General features: G+C 41.3%; 1 protein-coding gene across 7 annotated transcripts in view; it reads left to right on the top strand.

Annotated features, from left to right (window-relative positions):
* arhgap44 (Rho GTPase activating protein 44) overlaps positions 1-22,083 on the top strand; it is a 71,473-nt gene that overhangs the window by 39,632 nt on the left and 9,758 nt on the right. For 2 of the 7 annotated variants that reach the window (XM_034859586.1, XM_034859591.1), the window contains exons 2-14: positions 2,741-2,780; positions 3,540-3,659; positions 5,093-5,169; positions 7,063-7,174; positions 8,086-8,162; positions 9,921-10,038; positions 11,128-11,196; positions 11,284-11,365; positions 13,004-13,131; positions 14,386-14,497; positions 19,012-19,093; positions 19,201-19,281; positions 21,441-21,554. In XM_034859586.1, the coding sequence (XP_034715477.1) occupies positions 2,741-2,780; positions 3,540-3,659; positions 5,093-5,169; positions 7,063-7,174; positions 8,086-8,162; positions 9,921-10,038; positions 11,128-11,196; positions 11,284-11,365; positions 13,004-13,131; positions 14,386-14,497; positions 19,012-19,093; positions 19,201-19,281; positions 21,441-21,554 (1,212 nt within the window). Of the gene's footprint in view, positions 1-526; positions 638-2,740; positions 2,781-3,539; positions 3,660-5,092; positions 5,170-7,062; positions 7,175-8,085; positions 8,163-9,920; positions 10,039-11,127; positions 11,197-11,283; positions 11,366-13,003; positions 13,132-14,385; positions 14,498-19,011; positions 19,094-19,200; positions 19,282-21,440; positions 21,555-22,083 lie in introns of those variants that run through there. The other 5 variants (XM_034859585.1, XM_034859584.1, XM_034859589.1 and 2 more) reach the window with 5 other exon arrangements.

Below are 22,083 nucleotides of genomic sequence, written 5' to 3'. Positions count from 1 at the left end.
TAAAGAGACTTCAGATACAGTATTAGGGGACCATTAAGGTCTATATAAAATCATCCAAAGAGCACTATGTCATGGGACCTTTAAAGCACCATTTGAGCCAACAGGTGGTATTTGTCGTTCACATGATATATTTTTGGGTGGATTCATATGCAGAAAGGCAAAAAAATACTGTGCCATGCTGAGTCTCACAACCGAACAGACACCAGCCGTGGAAAGAAAGGAGCTTTTCCTTTTTGTCCTCCTGCTTCCAGCTGTTCCACTTCAGCCAGATGAATAATAATAATCAGCCTTGAGACATAAGGTGTGTGACTTGTGTCTTTTTCTGTGTGTTTGTTGGGTTTATAAGATCAGAATGGCAAACATGTTTTTCTGCAGCCCAGAATATATAGCAGCGATAACAGAGTGGTGGGTGATGAGAGAAAGAGTGAAAAGACTAGATTAGCAGGTCTCATTCTTCAGTCAGCCCTCCTGCCTCACGCCCTCTTCCTCCTCCCTCTGTCACTCCACTCTCCCTCTCTTATTGTCGCTCTGCTCCTGCCTGTAAACAGGTGCTCTGTCTGCTGTTAGCAGGGGGGATGTGGAAGAGAAAGCTCCAGATCAGGAGGACTAGATCCTTAGGCAGGAACCGCACGCCTCTGTAAGTCCAGCGGGAACCACAAGGGTTTTTGGTCTTGACTAAATGTAAATGTAAATGTTAAGTCTGTGTGTGTCAGGATTCAGTCTGAGAGGAAAGCGTGTTCTGTGTTGGTCAGTAAGTGAGCTGAGGTCAGGTGGACTTCATTGGTTTGTTTTTTTGAGTGAGGACAGATCTGTCTCATGTGAAATGAAGGGTTTTTGATCTATTACACCTGCAGTTTTCAGAATGTTTTAGCAAAGAATTCATTGTAATTGAATTTGTTTGGTTTGACTTTCTAAGAACGCAGCTTTTAGAAGGCCTCTGCCCAATCAGATGAGAACTGTGCTGTTTGTAGTTCTACTGCTCTTATCCTGTTGTTAACTCTCTGTAACCCTCATGTTGTCCTCGGGTCAAATTTGACCCATTTTCATTTTTTTCATGACAAAAAATGGGCGTTCGAAATAAGCTCAAAATGTCAACATTAGAAATATCAAATAGTATTGGAAAAAACATAAAAGAAAGCAACGGCAACATTGAAAACGTGACAAAAATGTCAGAAAAAGCAATAACCTTTTTTCATGGTGGACGGTAAGACAACACAAAGGTTAAATGTGTGTGTGAGCTGCTGGACACTTGAATTTCCCCGTGGGGATGAATAAAGTATCCATCTATCATCTCTCCATCTATCTATCTAATCTATTTTAATTATCCTATAATTAGTCCCAATTTATAGGAATTATTTCCGGGACATTACCCAGAAAATTGTTAGTAAATGACGGTAAACTAAAGCGTTAGCTTTGTTACCAGATGCAGCACATTTTAACAGAGAGTAAGTTGTTGGACGGATCTTCTTAATGATTATAACATAATCATAATAATCATAATAATCATAATAAAAATAGCATGTTGATTAATCCACTGCTGACAATAGTCACCTCCTGTTTGAGTAATTTTGAGCATGTTAGCATTTAGCTGGTACAGTAGCACTGCTGCACAGCCTCACAGAGCTGCTACCTGCTAACTGTTTAATTACATTATCTGGAAGTTAATCAACAAGCCTTCTCATATTTTCATCTAGTTTAGAAAAAGTGATTGCATTATCTGACAGTTATTGTTGTGTGCAGTGAGATTATCTTTCATGTGGGGGATTTAACATTAGCACTAATTGTGGGCCTGTTGAGACTGTATAGTGTTGACTGCTGAGGTAACTGTGTGAAACAGTTCAATACTGTAATTTTAAGTTAATACAATTTTATTCATAACAAATTTGCCTCAAAGGGAAAAGCAGGAAAAGACAAAAACCACCTCACACCAACTCTTTAACAGGAAAAAAGGGAGAAACTTGAGGAAATGGGCCAGATCCGGATCCCTTTTCCAGGACAGATAGGCATGCATTTGGTGTCATTTATGTTAAAACGTCATCCCAAAAGCATCCTGAGTGACATCCAAGCTCTTTTTTCTGTCAGATTTCCAACCCGAGACCAGGGGCGAACCAGACGTTAACATGCGGGGCTCATTCTCCATATACGGCAGCTGTGTACTGTACCCTATAATTCAAGCCATTTGAGATTTCTGAAATTTCTTCAAATCTGTGTATCATTTAGGAAAAACAAGATAGTTAAAAATCTAATAAAATCTATGTGTATCTAAATGTTTGTCCCCACAACAAATGTTCAGGATGACTCATGTTTCACTGACAGTTGAAGTTGCATAACATAGGTAGGGTAGGTGGTTGGCCTAACTCAACATTACTAATCTTAAACCTATTCTTAGTGGAGTTTACAGAATGAACGGTGTTATTTCCCCAGTAAAAGAACTTTTGTTTCATCTCATTTCCGTCAGAGAGACCGAAAGGTCTGCCTGAGACTCTGTGGTTTTTCTCTCTATTAGCTCGAGCCCCTTGAAACAGTTGAAATATGAACATTACTTATTTTAGCCCCAGGCTGCAACTGCAATGTCATTTATTTTTGTTCAGCTAATAGTGTAATTACATTGATTGAGTAGTAGCCTGTATGTGTGTATGTTGCCCAGTTCCCGCTGCAAAAGGTTATGTAATTAAGCAATTCCCCCATCCACCCTAATAGCCCCCTTTTTCTTCTTCTCTTCTCTTGTCTTCTCTTCCAGGGCTGAAAAAACAGAAGTATTAAGTGAAGATCTGCTACAGGTAATAATCACTTAAGTGTGTCTTTTTGAATGATGTTTGCCGCCTCTCACAGGAGAAATAAACCATCATCAACTCAAAGTATTCAGTGTGCACGAAATGACTTTTTACAAATGGCTTTCTGAGCTGCCTTCAGGCGACATTAATGAGCGCTGAAATTGAACCTCGTTGCGAGACAAAAGGCTGAACGTCCCCACTGATTGACTCATAGTGCAGCACTGTAATTGATCTGATTAATGCCGCCATCAGTGGCAGCGGCGTCGGTTCCACTGAGTTGGTTAAGTAATGAAATGAGAGGCGTTTAAGTGAGACAGGTAATGGTGTTGTATGAGCGTCTGAGGAGAAGAAGCTTGTTTTGATGCCTCACAGAAAGGACAAGCACATGCTTTCCTGTCTCATGTCTTTTCTTTTAGGGCTGCAACCAACGATTTTTGACATTGTCAAATAATCAGTTGGTTATTTTCCTCAATTAATGGGTTTATTGGTCTATGAAATGTCAAAAAAAGGGGGAAAATGTTGATTAGTGTTTCCCAAAAACCTAAGATGACGTTCTCAAATGTCTCATTTTGTCCACAACTCACAGAGGAGAGAAGAAACTAGAAAATATTCACATTTAATAAGCTGGAATCAGAGAATTTTAAACGAATGACTCAAACCGGTTATTCGATTGTTAAAATAGTTAGTGATTCATTTCAGTAGTTGACAACAAATCAAAGGACTCCATTAATCTCTGCATCTTGCCTTTCTTTTTGTCTGTGTCAGGTGGAGAAGCGTCTGGAACTGGTCAAGCAGGTCTCCCACAGCACACACAAGAAGTTGACCGCCTGTCTGCAGGGCCAGCAGGGCGTGGACGTGGACAAGAAGTCTGTCAGGTCGCCCTCGGTGAGCAGCGACCCAAAAACCTTTAAATAAAGGCTCTCGGAGAGCACAGGCCTCCGCCAAGGCCAAACGCCCCGACTCAACATGTAACAGAAGGGAAAAATAATGTGTGGATCCGTACCATCATTCAGATCCCCTCCAAAAATGGAATGGGTTCTTCCTTGGCACTTGTTACACCTTTCAACCAAGTTTAATGAAAATTGGCAGACACGGGTGTCGGATTGGGAGTGGACCGGGGACTGGGGACCCAGGGTCCTCATTTAAGGAGGGCCCAAAAAGATACTAGAGGGAAAAGCTGTGGATGGGGGGAAGAGGGCCTATGGAGAATGCTTTTCTACGGGGCCCATCATTTTGTGCTACGCCCCTACAAACTGAACACAGAGGGTACAGCCCATGTCCCGTATTTGATAGCTCCTAGCCTCCTTGGTCCTGGACGGAGGTTGTTCTGTCCCTCCTCGGTGAAGGCCGTCTCAGAGCTCTTATTTCTGCCCCGAGGAGGAATCATCGAGAGGTGCATCTCATGTTGCTTACATTGCCTCCTTGACTCCTCTCCTTGCCTCACGTCTTAGTCCCTCCCACCGAGGAGGCACGTGAGGGACAAGATGAAATCATCGGAGAAGAGAGGAAAGGAGCGAATGTGTTTTAAAGGGATGAGACGTCCTCTTCTGTGAAATGTCACAGGAATTTGTCGGCTGGACGGGCGGAGTTAGCAACTCCTTCAGCTGCACGGCTTCAGGAAGGCTTCTCTTGTGGATCCTCGCCTATAGCTCCTCGATGATCCCTCCTCGATGCTCGGTCCTCGGGGCAGAGATAAGAGCTTTGAGACGGCTTTCAGCGAGGAGGGACAGAACATCTTCGGGCAAAAAAAACGAACACATTTCCTTGGTTCCTCTCTCCTCCCCTGATTTCTTTTGGGTCTCTCCTGTGCCTCCTCGTGGAGGACTCAAGGAGGCCCTAGAGGTTTCTCTATAGAGCTCCCCCTACAGGGTTCTCTATAGAGTCCCCCCTAGAGGTTTCTCTATAAACCCCCCCCCTACAGGTTTCTCCATAGATTCCCCCCCCACAGGTTTCTCTATACAGCCCCCCCCACGATGATGCTTTCCGAGCTTTCTGCTTCTTTTTTTGCCGTCTCAGCCGTGACGATAGTAGAAAAACTCCATCTCCACCTTGTTCTTGTAGCTAGCCGGTTGCAACCCACAGTTGTAGTGAGAAGTCATATAACTTTATCAGCTCACAAATTGATGATATCCATCGGCTTGAGAGAATAAAAGGGTTTTTCCTTCAGGTTTGTGTCTTTGTGTGTGAGTCCTGCAACACGTCTGTTTGTTTTTATGTGTGTGGTTCATTGGACTTGTTTTCCCAGTGTTGAATGACACGTTCAGCAGACCGACTGATTCACCGATCCGATGTGTGTTTGTTTGTGTGATTCTGCACAGAAGAAGCTTCCTCTTACAACACTAGCACAATGTATGGTGGAGGGGGCGGCTGTGCTCGGGGACGAGTCTCTACTAGGGTGAGTACACACTGAAACACACACACACACACACACATTTTACACACACACACACACACACACACACACGTTGATTATTTGTCACGGCATTTTTCTCTTAAAACAGTAACAGGAAATCGTTAGTTATGCCCCACAGCAGATTTTACATTCTTTTTACAGCATACAGTATAGAGACAAAACATAGACAAATATAAGTGCTAGTCTTACTTTGTAGTGTTTTTTCTAAATGCTGCTCATGCAACTTTTATCTATTTGTATGTATCATGTGTCTATGCTTGTGTTATTAAGTTGGAGTATATTGAGCTCTCTGGGCCATCGCTTCATTAAGACTAAATGTCTGGATAACAATTAATAAACCTTTTAGAATAAATTAAACTCTTTTGCAAACACAAAAGCATCTGCAGAAAAAAGGCATCTGGGTGTTCGTTTGAAAATTTCAGATTCAGAAAAACACAGGAAATGAAAAAGGTTTTTGTATTCACATGTTGTGAGTTACACTGTGTTACATCACCTTGATGCATGAATTTATGTATAGGCAACTCTCTTTCAAACAACAGCTGTTGTTTGAAAGCGAGTTGCATAAACAGCAGTTCATAAGGAAACCGTTGTATAATCCTCCAGGAGAACTGTGGAAGAGAAAACCTCACATTATGTGTTCATTTGACAGGGTCAGTCTTCATTAATCAACAGCAAAGTAACTGTTAATGAGCCAGAGTTAGCGCAGCAGGCTAAATGGCAACCTAAAAAACAAAATACAATAAAATGATTTAAGGTCGTCAGCACGTAAAAGCAACATACACAGACCAACAATCAATCAGGCACAATGCACAGACCAACAATCAATCAGGCACAATGCACAACAACAAGGAACAAACACAACACATCAGACACACAACAACAAGACGAGACCAGTCTGCAGACTGGCAGTCAGCTGTGTAACATATGTGATTATCAACAAGCCAGTTCTTCAGCTGACCAGTAAAAGAACAATAAGTACTTCTCTCATCCGCATTGGCAACTTTAATGAGCTCAAGATTCAATCAATCTTTATTATTATATAAATAAGTTCCAAACTTGTGTTTTTATTTTCAGAATTTTTCACCAGCCAGCTTCTACTCCAATAACTCAAATATTCACATCTCCCAATGTTGTGTGCTGGGCTCTGTCACTTCTCTGTTAGATACCAGCGATGGAGGAGGTATCTTAACGCTGCATTTCAGTTAACTTCTGTCAAGAATAATAAAAATGCCCTTAAAACCTGTCGGATTATTCAAAAGTAACTATCTGTATTGATCTGAACTATTCTTATTACATTTAGTTTGGCCTTGCTGTCTGTCATTTCCACTTACACATCAGTCCTCATATCCTCATTTCATCTATATTATTGGAATTTAGTTTTAGGTTTTGTAGCCAACCTTATGCTTATTTACTTTTTTTATTCAGTGCCTACTTGGGTTCAAGTTGTTGTTTTTGTTCAAGATATTTGTAATTGTAATTGTTCATTATCTATATACTTCCTCTCTTCCTTATATAAGCCCCTAGGGGTTTTTCTTAATCTCCCAATCTTTATTTTTTATTATTAAACTTTTTTGTGTATTAATTATTGTATTGTATTGTATTGTATTAATTTCATTGTGCAAAATAGACAAACAGAACATATTCCAGCCTTTAGAGGCCGTTACAGAGAACACTGACTGACCAAAAGATCTTCTTGGAGTGGGAACGACACAGTCCCCTCTTGTTGTGTCTCTGGTGACCCGAGAGCCCGACTCATGCTCTGTGTTCGATGTATTCTCTGATGTTCTCTGATGTTCTCTGATGTTCTCTGATGTTCTCTGATGTTCTCTGACGTTCTCTGGTCCTGTTGTTCTCTGGTCCTGTTGTCTGTTGCAGGAAGATGCTGAAGCTCTGCGGCGAGACGCAGGAAAAACTCGCTAACGAGCTCATCTTGTTCGAGCTCACCATCGAGAGGGACGTCGTCGACCCTCTGTACGATCTCGCAGAGGTACGGAAGGCACACCGTGTGACGGCCTGGGTCCTTAATGGACTCAAATCAAACTAGTGCTGTCCTCTGCGGATTAAAATACAAATATAGTTTGCTCTCCTTTTCACTCAATATGAGACACATTGTATAGCTCCTCATCCAAAATTCACTCTTTTATTTTGAATGTATATTTTTTCAAATACAACGGGACTTATTTACATTCTTGTCTCTGGTGTTTTCACAAGATAAATAAATCTATCGCATGCAGAAAAGATATTCACGTGGACCCAGACTAGTCTATATCTACGACCTTCCATTTCCGGGATTGCCCCAATGCTGCCGGAAATTCCCCCGTATGTCCTCCTTTTCAACAGGATGTCCGTCCCCGTCCTCTTTCTCTGTGTTGGCGTTCTAACCTCTGGTGGATTTCTGAGGACTATGGTTACCTGGTCCTCAGATCTCTGCAGGGTAAATCCACACAGCTAGCTAGACTATCTGTCCAATCTGAGCTTTCTGTTGCATGACTAAACTACTTTTAAATGTACACATGTTCCACCAAAAAAAGTTCCTTCCCCAGGTTAATTAGCAGCGCTCTGCCCAAGACGATTGGTGTAAAGAAATGCCAATTAACCAGAGCACGTTTTTCTCCCATCCTGGAATGCTGTGTGGACTATTCAGATCCAGACTAATCACAACATGAGGGTTAATAAGAGACAGGGTTGATTTGAGCTCTTTATTAGTTCCTGAATCAGACAAACATGGACTGTACATGTGTCTGATACAGGAAACACTAAACATGATCACTCTGTACGTTAGCCAGTCAAAGAATCTTCATGAGACCAAGAAACAGGTGCAAAGCCTCTGACAATGCTAAGTCTGTCTCTTCTTTCACATGACAACCAAACAATCAACCCTCTGCTCCGTCCTCTCAGGTGGAAATCCCAAATATCCAGAAACAAAGGAAACATTTAGCGAAGCTGGTCCTGGACATGGACTCAGCGCGCACACGGTGAGTCTCTTACTACAGGTACGTGTGATGAAAGAGACTTGACTGTGATGTGAGAAACTCTGTCCCCCTGAGACTGGACTGGTCCTGAATGGTCCCACTGAATGTCACTGGGATTTCATTACACATAGTGAAGTTGGAACCATGTCTGGAGTATGAAAACATTCCGTAATGCAAAATAAATTATTTTTTCTTAAGGTGAGACAACAGAAAACCACAAATACATTGCTTTTTAATGCGCTGCAATGTAGAGACCCTGGACCCTTTTGCTTCTATAACTTGTTTTCTTTCAGACTTGTGAAAAAGAACGATACTTTTTATTTTTATCACTGTCAACGAATCCCATGACTCATCGGGTAGAGTTCTGCCGGCTTGCGAGCCGTGAGATTAGACCGTAAATCGCCGGTTGTTTTATAAAAGTGTTCCCGACACACACGGCACCTTTAGGAAAACAACACTGGTTATTATCGGCTTTTTCTGTCTGTAAAGCCACAAAACTTCCAACGTCTTTCAGTCTTGAACAGGTTGTTATTTTTGAACTTTAGACCTCTTGAATGGTTGGAATCGTCACGTCGACACAGATTTGTCTCCTGTCCAATCAGAAGCAGTTATCTGATGGCAGAAACATACAATCCCCACACTTTATTTGTGCTGATTCACCGTCATTTCAGAGCTGCTCTGAGCAGTGACACGGAGAGAAAATTAGATTTTCCTCATTGCAACCCAGTCAGTTTTCTTTGGTGACCCAAATGTGAGACAGTATTTCCCATCATCCCGCTGTGTGCTGAGCTCCTCTGGCAGCGCGACATATTATCTCCACCCAGAGAGTCGACGCAGACAGGAAGCCAGACAGAGAGCACAGAAGAGGGACTGAATTAGAAGAGAAAACAGCTTAAGTTAAATGAAGATAACTGTGTGTGTGCGTGTGTGTGTGTGTGTGTGTGTGTGTGTGTGTGTGAGAGAGTGTGTATGTGTATGTATATGTATGTACCGCGTATTTTTAAATATAATACAAATAAAAACATGACTGTGCAAATCCGCCATGATAATAGCAATACACCGAGGACCAAACAAGCCTGGCTGTTATAGGGAATGGGAGATGACCTCTGATTGGTTGATTGCATGTTACGCCCAAAAGTCACCTATGACGTAATGAAGACACTAAGTCCAACCCCTTTTGAACCATGCGCCTAATGCACAGACCCTATTTTCCGCCGTCAGACTTGCCAAAATGGATTTGGACACGCCCCAAAGGCACCTTCGCCAGGCGTCTTACGCCGCACGCTTAGATTGTTAAAATAGGGCCCTCAGAGTGAAATCTGCTGATAATACGTACATACTTTTACGTAGGTCAAGTTAAGAGTGCAAGACATTTACTCCTCCAGGAAAGGACAGACGTTTATCATGTGAACTTTTTGAAATTGAGAATGAGCTTTATTTTTTGTTTTATTTTCCTGTTTACGAGGACTTACGGGATGTACTTTTCACAAAAAATTGAAATTGTGCTTCAAGAAAGGAATATTTTTTGTAGCACATTTATTTGCCGAGCTGTAAAGTGACGTATAACTTTGTCAAAATGTAATGAAGTGACTCTGACAGGGAACATTGTACTGCATCATACATGTTGCCGATACATACTTTGAGCTCAGTATGTTTGGCATGCAGGACTATTTTCAGGGTGCGGTTTTAGTATCTTCACTGAAGAAAGAGATGGTTTACAAAAACATGTTGAAAAGAGGAGTGTTTTTGTTTTGTTGCCAGGTATTATCAGTCCACAAAGTCCTCAGGACTGTCCAGCAACCTGCAGCCATCGGGAGCCAAGGCCGACCACCTCAGGGAGGAGATGGAGGAGGCAGCCAACCGCATGGAGATCTGCCGAGTCAGTGCTCGCTTTATTCCCTCAATTATATACTGCGAATCTGGGTCTTTATCAGTCAGCTGTTCCTTAATGTAGGGTTAGAGCTGCTCTAATCAATATGTTTACGGAGAGAATTATCTGTTATTATCTGCGTTATTATCTGTGTTGAACAATAATAATAATAATAATAATAATAATAATAATAATAACAACACAGTGTAAATTGTAATTTCCCCTTGTGTGATACAGTATGCATCATTATTTATTATTAATCTTGATCACTGTCCTCCTGTCCTTTATTGAAACTGGCCTAAATAAATGATGGGGTTTGAACACAACTCTACACATAATGAATTATTCCCAGGTTTTCCCCACCGTTATAATTCGTAAACGTGCTTTATGCGTCTGCGTTAAATCTAGGCCGTGGCTGCGTGCGTACGTACGTGGAGACACGGACCCTACGCCGTAGCCTGACGTGAACCCTCTCGAAAAAGTAACTACACAACACGGCGAAGCTTCTTCTTTTATTTATTAAAAAAAACGATGAACCCTAAAGATCTCCGCCAAATACGTGCACCTAATTTTATAAACGTAGGGAAAACTGTATTCTCATCCCAATTCATGATAGAAATTAGGATTTGATGTTGAAATCTGCTGATAGAAATTAGGATTTGATGTTGAAATCTGCTGATAGAAATTAGGATATCATGTTGAAATCTGCTGATAGAAATTAGGATTTCATGTTGAAATCCGCTGATAGATTCTCGTCCTTACAGGCAGACCTGAGACAACTAAAACAAACAGTTTTCTGTTGGATTTCTCAAAAACAACACAACAAATTTTGACACGAGGAAAGAGCGGAAAGATGGAAAATGTGTCATTATTGGGGCTTCAGGAGCAGTAGTGAGCACAGCTGTGAGGCAATATATACTGTATATATTTGATATTGTAAGCAAATTACTTGAAGCTTGACAAGATGTTTTTTTTGTGATTCTCTAGAATGTCTGCTTTTAAAAAAAAAGCTCTGTTAAACACATTTAACTTTGCTTTTACGTTTTAATCAAGATTAATTTAGTTTTTGTATGTTTTCTTTTCCTTTGTCTTCCCCAGGATCAGCTATCAGCAGACATGTACAGTTTTGTGGCCAAAGAAATGGACTATGCAAGCTACTTTCAGACAGTAAGTACAGCATCTCTGCTGCGAATGTGAAGAAACGGAAATGTTGTCCTCGTCCATCACGGACTCTCTGATGTCTCTCCTGTCCAGATGATAGAAGTCCAGGCAGAGTACCACCGGAAGTCCTTAGAGCTGCTTCAGAGTGTGCTGCCTCAGATCAAAGCTCATCAGGGTGAGTTTCAGACCAACAGTCTGTCTGTTTGTCTGTCAGCGTGCTCGGGCTCTGCTGCAGGGTCCATGCGTGTCACTTAGCATGCTGGGCTGTCATCAGCAGCACACACCTGCAGAGAATCACACACACACCTGCAAAAAATCACACACACCTGCAGAGAATCACACAACGCAACACGGCATGTGACATTAATGAACAATTCAGGGTCCTGTTGTTGAACTTTAGTTTTAATTGAAGCTTTGACATTTAAATTAATAATAAAACTGTGGCTGACGGAGCTTTTACGTACAACCTCAGCGTTAGTAAAGCTCAACAGTGTAGTTCCTGAAGTGTAAATAAAGTGATTATCAGCCATAAGTTCTACACTAGTGTTTCTCAAATGGGGGTATGTGTACCCCTAGGGGTCCTTTGGAGGACTGCAGGAGGTACATGAGCTTTTTAACAAATGCTTAATAGTTACAAGGCTGTTGCATTGTTCCTCTTTATATTTTTATCTACCAAAAATGTGACATTTTTGTCGCCTTCTTTGGACCTTTTCTTGCCTTCCTTCCTTCTGTCCTTCTATTTTTTACAAGTTTTTGCTTTTTTTCAAAGTTATGTCACTGTTTTGGAAGTTTTTTTATACTATTTTCGACCTATTCTCGCCTTACTTCCTTCCTTCTTTCCACCATCTTTTTCCCGGTTTTGTCTTTTTTTACAGCTTGTGTCTCTTTTGCTCATCAGCATTTAAATGTTTTTCAGTTACAATGCAGTTGTTTAGTGAACCTATCGTTGACAGTGCTGTACTGTTCCTCTTTATAGAGAATTTCTTTTCTACCAAAAAGGATTAGCTCTGTTCAGGGGGTACTTGGCTGAAAGAAACCCTTTAAAAGGGGTACATTATTGCAAAAAGATGGAGAACCACTGGTCTACACCATCCGAGGTAGATATATCAGCATTTAATGAAACGTCAATAGAGCAATCAAATGGGAAAATTCACTCCGGGAACCAGAACCGGTCAATAAACGCGCTCACCGATCAATCCAAGAGAAAATACTTCTTGAGCTTGTATCTTTCCTCTTCAGCCGACATGTTTCACATCTCACGTCACATGGAGTATTGGGACTAAATAAGCAACAACCAAAGTTTTATTGTTATTACACGATACAGGATTGCACGAGGATTGGTTGGTGGTCCGATCCCCGGTCCGGGCGGGCCTTTCTGTGTGGAGTTTGCATGTTCTCCCTGTGTTCGGATGAGTTTCTTTTGGATGCTCCGGTGTCCTCCCAACCCCAAAAAACATGTTCATTAGGTCAGTGTTCCTGTTCTGCACCGGCAGAAAGACCTGAGTTTGCTCCTGGTGCACCAAAAAAACAAAAAAACAGTCTTTCCTGTGAAAAAAACAGTGTCTTTCTCACTTTGACAGAGTATAGTGTCCAACCAAGACTCCATCGTTTAGAGAGAAAGCTAAATGAGGAAGTAGGTTTTTGGGGCATTTAAGGTTCCACTTTCTGTAGCCTGGGGGAAACTGTTTAGCATCTGTAGCTGCTTCTGTATTTCATGCATGTTTTTGTATGTGTGTGTGTGTGTGTGTGTGTGTGTGTGTGTGTGTGTGTGTGTGTGTGTGTGTGTGTTTATCTGTTTGTGTGTGTTTGACAGAGACCTGGGTGGAGAAGCCGTGCTACGGGAAACCATTAGAGGAGCACTTAGCGCTCAGCGGGAGAGATATTGCCTTCCCCATCGAGGCCTGTGTCACCATGCTGCTGGAGTGTGGCATGCAGGAGGAGGTCAGACTCCACGGCAACACAGACTGCATCTCTTCTCTCTTTTACACGACACACAGAAACACAGGAGACACGTTTACTGAAGAGAAATGTAGCAGAATTAGATGAAGTCACTTTTCAAGTTTCCTCAAAGCTTCAAGTTTGCTGGAAGCTGAAACAAATAATCCTTGTTTAATTAATGTGTCATGGTAAGAAACGTCCTAATTTTATATTGTTAGCTTTAATGCAGCTTTAATTGCTCGGCCCGTAACGATTGTTTAATGGAGACATATTGAGCGTACAGTAATATTTTTCCATAAACAAATTTTTGATGAGGTTAAAAGAAAAACACAAACATATCATTATGAATAACTTAATTCCCACTCTACAGTCATTAGACGTGATTTGGTGTTTGTTAAACGTTATGGATAAGGTTTTGGGGATGTGGTGCAGAGAAATATTTGTTGATTTCATCTAAAGCTCTACGGCAACATTTAGAAATTTCTGCTGGAACTAATGACTTCTTAATGATCCACATAAAAGGATTTCCCTGTTGATAGACAAAAATATCTACTCTGTGAAGAAAAACATGCCATGAATGTGAATATTGTAACTGAAAGCCCCTTTGTGTAAATCGTTTATGGGATTTTATGCAAAAGCAACGTTGTTAAATTTAACTTTACTAAGGGCCACACTGGAAAATAAGAATCATGTCAAGGGCCGGACATGTTTTAGTTTATTGACATGCTTTTATTTAATCGATTTCATCGTCTTGTTGCATGTGTCATGTGGTCTTCTCACTTACAGTTTGGTGGACATAAAGTCCTAAAGAAGTCAGGAAAATCCTCCTCAGCCATCATAAGAAAGCGTCAAAAAAGTCAGAAAAAGTGACAAAAACTAGGCCGGCCAAAATGAAAACAACAACACTGTCAATCTTAAAAGCGACGCTTCCATCCGAAATATGCTTTTAAACGAAGGTTTGACTTGGTTACATTCACACAAAAACGACCCTATGTTGCATTTTAACGAGAGTTACGCTTTAATGCTACATGATACAAATAGTTTTCTTCTGGTTGAAACATAGTTGATAAAAGTTAAAAACAGAGCAGGGGACGAGATGCTGAATCAGTGTTCAGGATATTCTTTTAGGCTACGTAAGCTCAGCCAATCAGAGGTGTTAAGCCCTTGTATTCCCGCCTTTATTTCAAGGTTTTCCTTTCTTGTCTGTTGCTGAGGGAGAGTGGAGTGGAGAATTGAACGTCATGCTTTGTGTCTCAGGGTTTGTTCAGGATCGCTCCTTCGGCCTCCAAACTGAAGAAGCTGAAGGCGTCTTTGGACTGCGGCGTGATGGATGTCCAGGAGTACTCTGCAGACCCTCACGCCATCGCAGGTCAGCTCTCCACAGCAACCCCTCCACCACCAGGGCTGCACAATACATCGTTTTTTTTAAATCGTCATTGTGATATCTACTGGCGCAGTTAACACATCACACAAGGCCGCGACATATAGCGGAAGAATCTCAGAGAGTTGGTGTTAGTTTAAGAAAATAACAGTAAGAAGAAAACTGCACTTCAAAATGTAACTGTCATTCTTCTTTTAGTGGTGCCTTTTATATTCAATTTTAGATTTATATTTCTTTATTCTTTATTTAAAATGGACAATGCACATTAAAGAGTACATAGTCCAACATGCCAGATTTAGCCATACAGGCTAATTTTTATCTCTTTAAACACATTACTCCGGAACAATTTAGAGCATCAGAAAGCTGAGTTTGATCTGAACATTTTGACATGAAACACACGGAGATCAAGTTATATGCAAATAACCTTAAAAGGATTCAAGGAGGTTCACTCCTCAACGCAGCAGCCGCTGGTTCGACTTCGACCTGCGGCCCTTTGCTACATGTCATTCCCTCTCTCTCGCTGCCCAAAATAATCTTAAAAAAAGGAGAATTCAAGAAGATATCTAGTAGCCATTTGTTGTATTTTAGCAGAATACTGATATTCAGAACGGAGTACACTTTGATATCTGTTTATTTGTCACATATAATATCGTTATCACGGTGTTCAACAAGGTTATTGCGTATTTCCCTCATATCGTGCGGCCCTACCCACCGCCCCTCCTTCTCCTGTCTCCTAGCTGCCTTAATGATCCCCATAGTCTAGGGGTTGAAACTCACCTTGTAGATTTATAACTTGGCACCCGTTGCTCGTTAGGAATCCTAATTTCTGTACCTCTCCTTGTGTGACTGAGACGTCTGCTCCGTCACCTTCACTTCCACTCCAACATCATAACTAAGCTGCTGAGTGATCCTGTGGTTTGTTGCTTCTAAGTAGTCCCTAATATATCGTGCTTGTGACGTTTATTCCTCCTGCACACATTACATATTCTGCAGCTGTCATCCGTAAACCTCAGCAGTGAATTTCCTGCTAAACGTTCATTTGAAAGTCTTATGAGAGTGAAAGGTGACTTTAAGTCTTGATTAGGATTCAGTTTGCTCCTCTGGCTGCTACACATGAGAGTGAGCAGCACAAAAGGCAAACATGTTGTAGTTTGTTGTATTTCTGTTGATATTCAATAAAATATCACAAACATGTGTGGGGATAAATTCCATATTTACCTGAGAGTAGAGTCCCCAAACAATCTGGCTGTTTGTTACTGAGATGCTTTTAAATCAGAGTTACGACAGACTACAAAAGAAAGAAAAGCTTTAAAGCTTTAATGGTGCTGTTATTGATCTTTTTTTTCCATCATGGTGCTTGTTGTTTTCCTGGAGCTGACTGCTGCGTAATGCTACTCTGAAAAAACAAGGTTCTACCGAGAGCACACTTTGAATTTGCTCAGCGAGTTACTCTGGCATCGAGTAGTGCTGCTCATTAACTATGCCCTTGTAGCCGGGCTGCACCAATCACATTGCTGTATCTGACATATGCGGGCCAGAGCCGAGCTGCGCCAATCACATTGCTGTATCTGACATAGGCAGGCCAGAGCTGAGCTGCACCAATCACATCGCTGTATCTGACATAGGCGGGCCAGAGCTGAGCTGCACCAATCACATCGCTATATCTGATAAAGGCGGGCCAGAGCCGAGCTGCACCAATCACATCGCTATATCTGATAAAGGCGGGCCAGAGCCGAGCTGCACCAATCACATCGCTGTATCTGAGAGCCGAGCTGCACCAATCACATCGCTGTATCTGTAATAGGCGGGTCAGAGGCAAGCTAGTTTTAATTTGATACAGTTCCCCTCAGAGTCTTCATCACTCCTTACTTGTAATAAATGTTTCTGTACGTTGGAGTGAAAGATTGTTTCTCTCAAAAATGTAAGTTCTGTTTTTGTTTTTCTTCCTTCTGACTTGATGTCGAAGAAGGTGTGAAAACCCTGAATATCATGGTTCACTATAAAGAAGCCACATTAGAGTTCCAGCTTTTACTTTTAATAATTAAGTACATTTAATATAATAAAATCAATTTTGATAGTTGTTTCAAGTTTTCTCTTTTCTTTTCAAAAGATATTATTCTTAAATCTGTCAAACTCACTGGAAGCTTTCTCAGTGCAGCGATGAAAACCACAAAATCTGGAGATACAATGTTTTTAACCAATCAGGAACAATATGCTCCTTTTGTCAAATATCAAAGACAGCCAGCTGTGTTCACTGGAGCATGTGGACAAAGAAAGAGATGAATCCCAGTCAAGGCTGCATCCCTCTGTGATGATCCCATATTAAAGTGGGTTAGCTCCAACAGCAAATCTAATTTGTGAACATGTCCCACTGGGGGTGGTGGTCATGATGTGGGAGTGTGTTCATCTTCCATCAGCATCCATTGGAAGCAGCAGGCTTTTCTTTGTAAATAGGAGGAGGCGGTCTACTGTAGTTTCAACATTACTCCTCCTCATTTAATATTTATGTATATTTTTGCGATCACATGTTTTTAATGTAAGGTCTAGAGGACATAATACAGAAAAGTGCACAATGCACCTTTTTCACAATCCTTCCTTCGAATGTTTCCACACCAAGACAAAGAGGAAATACGGGACGGAGGGAGACACAACAACAACACAACAGCAAGAACGATGTCTGCAGCTCACAAACAAGACGCATACAGACACACAAACAAGCCGCATGGACAGGGAGACCGGCATGAGACAAAAGGGACCAATCACACGCACAGGTAGAAGCAAGAAGGCTGTAGCACAAGTCTACTCTATGGATTTCAAAGAGTCAGCAATGCTGAGCCAAGTGTCCAAAGTCTTTCCATTAATGCGAGTCGTGGAGAGCTCCACATATATGACATCCAAAAACAAAAGGGTCTATGTACAGATAGACAAGGTGTGGGGCGGTTTCCAACGGGTTGCTATCATTCTCTTGGCCGCTGTAAGCCCAGAAACATTTAAGATGTTTATTTAGCACAAACCAGTGACAGCACGCCTGTATACACACAGATGCCGACACACAGACACGTCCACACTGAGACAGAAGGACAGCAGCCTCGGAGCTGTCTCCCTGTGAGGGATGCCCTGACTCTGTTGTTTGTCTTCCATCCCACACACTCCTGGGGGACATGAACGCAGCAGACCGATGAGAAAAAGAAGACGAGTCAGAGAGAAGCCCAGTCAGCCGTCGCCTTCCTCCTCAGCACTGGAAAATAACACCACCCCCCCCACTCCTTCTGATCCAATGGCGTTTAGAGTTTATTTTTAAGTGTGGGACGGTCTAAATGCAGTTTAATAGCCGTGTTAAGGAATCAAATGTGCACTTAAACTTTATATTGTAGAGATTATCATCATGCAAGTAATGATTTAATTTGAGTAAACAACAATATATTCTGTTCTTTTAATGTGTGTTAGATAGAATCCATCCTGTTGGCTGTTAATAGATGAACAGTGATGCAAAACGGAGTGATGATGTGATTGCATTCAGATGAAGTTGCCTATCAAGTGATTTGGGAAACGGTAGTTTAACCTGAGCAGATACAACGTAGATATAAGGCCCGGATATATAGGCGGTCTTGGGTTAATGATTGTTGCTATGTTATGGATTGATTGTTCTGTCTGAATAGTTTTTTAGTTCACTTTTTTTTTTTATATAGTTTTACTTACTTTTACTTTTTTACTTTTGTTTCTTCCGTGTGTGCAAGTATTCAGTGACATGACAAAGTGAATACTGAATACTTCAGGTCAGGAGGCCCAGTTGATTTATGCCGGCACAGCCTCATACCCACCGCAGTGGTAGAAACACATTTTAACATGAATTCTGTGCTTCCATAAGGAAAGCTCACCCAAATGTTGGCACTTTTCTAAGCTTTCATTATTTACTTAAATTGATTATGCAAAATCATTTCATTTTAATTATACTGTTGCACAGAACAATTTAATTCAAATGAAATTTATCTGGGTAAAGTGGAATTTTGTGAGAGGCAACTGCACTTGTTGCATTATGACACTATTTTCACAGCAATTTTTGTATGTGGTTTTCTTACTAAGCCAATTTATGCGTGCAGTGTATTTGTATTTGTACAACTTTACAGTCACACATACCTACATTTTTGTGCAAGCAACTTTGATGATGTCTTTGCAACATACAGCTAAACAATGTGACAGCATAACAACGATAGAGGCATCAAATTAACTACACAGACAGCATGGAGTCTTCACCCATGTGTTGTGGTTCTCAAAATCCCTTCAAAAAAATCCCCTCCGCCACAACAAACTTAGAGCTAGCAAGCTGCACGCTGAAAATGGCAAGTTTAAAAGAAAGTGTGGATCATGCACCAAGGCAGACCTGCATGGTTCTGGGAATCATTGTAAAGATTTGCACATGATATGTTTCCGGCATCTAACTGGGACGTTTTGGGAGCGATCGGTCCCATCATGCATTCATCTTCTCATTTGGTTCTCTCCAGGGGCGCTGAAGTCCTACCTGCGGGAGCTCCCTGAGCCGTTAATGACATACGAGCTCTACAACGACTGGATCCAGGCCTCCAAGTCTGTATCTTTTCATTTCATCATGTTCTTGTTACATCAGTGGTGCTTTTCTGTTGAACCTTATCTTTACGTTTTTACATGTTCAACCTCCGTTTTCTTTTCTGCAGCATTCAAGATCAAGACAAGAGACTGCAGGCTCTCCTCAACGCCTGTGAGAAACTACCCCCGGCCAACAACAACAACTTCAAGTGAGTCACTGCTTCTATGTTTCTCTCCTTGTGGTCCTGTCCTCCTCACTCCTGGACCTGCTGGAAGTCAACCAACTAAAAATAGTTAGTCAGACTTCAGCGTCATCTGTTGCATAAAGCTGTGGTGGTAAATATGACTAATATTCCATGAATTACATGATATATGATATACACATTTTTGTTAAGTTAAACACAACTGACAGAGGAAGCCCAGTCAATCTGTTCCACTCTGTAGTTGCAGATGGCATTTCACTGCAACAAGACACATTACCTAGAGTAGCATGCAATAAACATGCGATGCTGTGGCATCCTAATGTAGCAGAACTCAGTCCTTAGCACATCAGTCATGCTCCCGATACGTTCCAATGACTGCAGATGACCTTTCCCTTCTCATTTCTCGCTCCACATCATTAAAAGTCCCATATCATGCTCATTTCAGGTTCATGGTTGTATTTTAAGTTCCTACTAGAACATGTTTACCTGCTTCAATCTTCAAAAAACACTTTTTCATACTGTCTGTCTGCATATAAACCTGTATTCACTGTTTGAAACACTACATTTTAGCGACTGTCTCTTTAAGACCCCCTCCCAAAAAAGCCCGGTCTGCTGTTGCAGCAGGGGAATGACTGCAACGGCACTGTAGCGCCACTTTCTACCTGTATATACATATAGTATAATAAAGTTGTGACATAACAACGATAGGGAAGTCCTGACGGCTCGTTTAAAGACACAGTTTCTGGCTGTGTGCAATATATAATTTAATTTTATATACAGTATATAAAATGTGGGACCTTTAACAAATCATAAATTATGAGCCATTTTCTCCTTTTTTTAAAGGAGTGAAGGAGCGATTGCTCGTTTGTTGCCCTTCCTGAGGTTTCTTCCATTTTTCCCTGTTCATGTTTTTTTTGGGGAGGGTTCCTCAAATGAAACAAGGTTTAAGGGCGCAGGGTGTCGTATGCGGCACAGATGGTACATTTGTGATATTATTAGAAATAAACTCTGCCATTGGTGCATGGAGACTCTAAGCTTCCTTCTCATGTCAGAAAGAAAACCTCAGTGTGAGAAAGAGGCCATAAGGCCGATGTTCTGCTGGATTTTCTGCTGGATTAAGGCGATCTGCGGATATTTGTTGAAGGGTTTATCTCTTGATCAAAAGGCACAACGAGGTGGAAGAGGAAGAGAGACGAGACGGGAGAGAAATTGAATGAGCAGAGATACTGCAGCACTTGTCAGTGTCATCATCGAATCGCACAAATAAGGCGTATTATTTTTAGACAATCCTCCTCTGAGAAGACCTGTCAGGCCCGTCCAGATGATCGCTGCTCGCTGGAATGAGCTGCCTCATGTTCATTCATCTGTAGTCCAACCTCAGGATGAGTCATTCAGCTCGGCTGCTCTCGCAGAGACACGGAAACACACTGCCACAGTTTTGAATCTTAAAGAAATTGACTGAAACAGAGTGATAATATGGTGCTGTAATAATAAGGTCAGCATGCTTCATGTGTTGAGGATGCACAGTTTTGTTTCTATATCTTGGCTTTTTTCTAAGATCATTTTTGGTCATTTTTAGGTCTTTAGTGACAGGACAGCCGAAGAAATGACAGGGGAGAGAGAGAGGGGAATGACGCCTCTATATATGGGCGCCCGCGCTACCAACTGTCTTGGATTTTGTCTTAAGGGCCAACGTCTTATTATTTGTCTTATTTGAACCTAAAGAAAGCAGGGCCTGGATTACAGCTTTGTTCATTTCCAAGTTATTTACTTTACATTTGTCATTTTCACACATTTTGCCTACTAAAACATGACAAAGAAGAAGTAGATCTGTGGGAATGTGGCTTTACATTTGGCTCAGTATCAACAGCTACCGCCCTCTAACCTGGACAGGGATCTTGATCCATTGAAAACTGCTGTATGTCACTCTAAATTGTTTTCATTTTGGATTTTTCAGATGAACTTGACTGCTTTAGTTAAATAAATAACTAACCTGTCAAATATATTCTTCTAACAAAGCTGAAAACAGCTGTTTCCTGGTCAGAATGTCTGAATGTGACTGAAACCACTGAACCCAAATGTTTTTCTTCTTCCTAAATAAGTTGAATACACTTTTAAGTTCTTCTAAGTAACATTTTGTCATGTTCCTCTATCTGTATTAACAGGTATTTGATCAAATTCCTCTCCAAACTGACTGAAGACCAGGATGTTAACAAGATGACGCCTGGAAACATCGCCATTGTCCTCGGCCCGAACCTGCTGTGGATGCACAACGAAGGGTAAGACAGCACAGATGTCTTTATTACGTTTTTCTTTCCCTCTGCTGTCCACAGGTCTCTCATGCAAAAGAGATCTTTATCTTAATGAGATTACCTGCTTATTTAAAGGTTATGTGTTGTATAAAGGTTATATCAACTTGTTTTGATGGAAGCTCTATAATGATATGAAGAAGCCATGTTTTTTATAGCCGCACCATTCAATCAGAAAGAAATATTCCAAATGTCATTTTACACACATATCTCTTAAATTCAACCTAACATATTTGCTATCTTTTGAAACTCTTGGATCTCCACTGTAATGTAAATTAATGAGGGTTTGGTTGGTTTATCGTTGTTTTGAGCCTCCAACTTCTCCTTCCAGGGAGCTGCCTGGAAGGCCCTAGGATTAGGTGATGGTTATGATTATGATTATGGTTAGGTTAGGGTTAGGTTTAGACTAGGGTTAGGGTTAGACCAGGGTTAGGGTTGGACTAGGGTTAGGTTTAGACCAGGGTAAGGGTTGGACTAGGGTTAGGGTTAGACTAGGGTT

This window comes from Etheostoma cragini, chromosome 21 (genome assembly GCF_013103735.1).
Source record: "Etheostoma cragini isolate CJK2018 chromosome 21, CSU_Ecrag_1.0, whole genome shotgun sequence".
Taxonomy (NCBI): domain Eukaryota; kingdom Metazoa; phylum Chordata; class Actinopteri; order Perciformes; family Percidae; genus Etheostoma; species Etheostoma cragini.
Note: the sequence above shows the minus strand (reverse complement) of the source record. Positions and strands in the feature narration are given on the sequence as shown.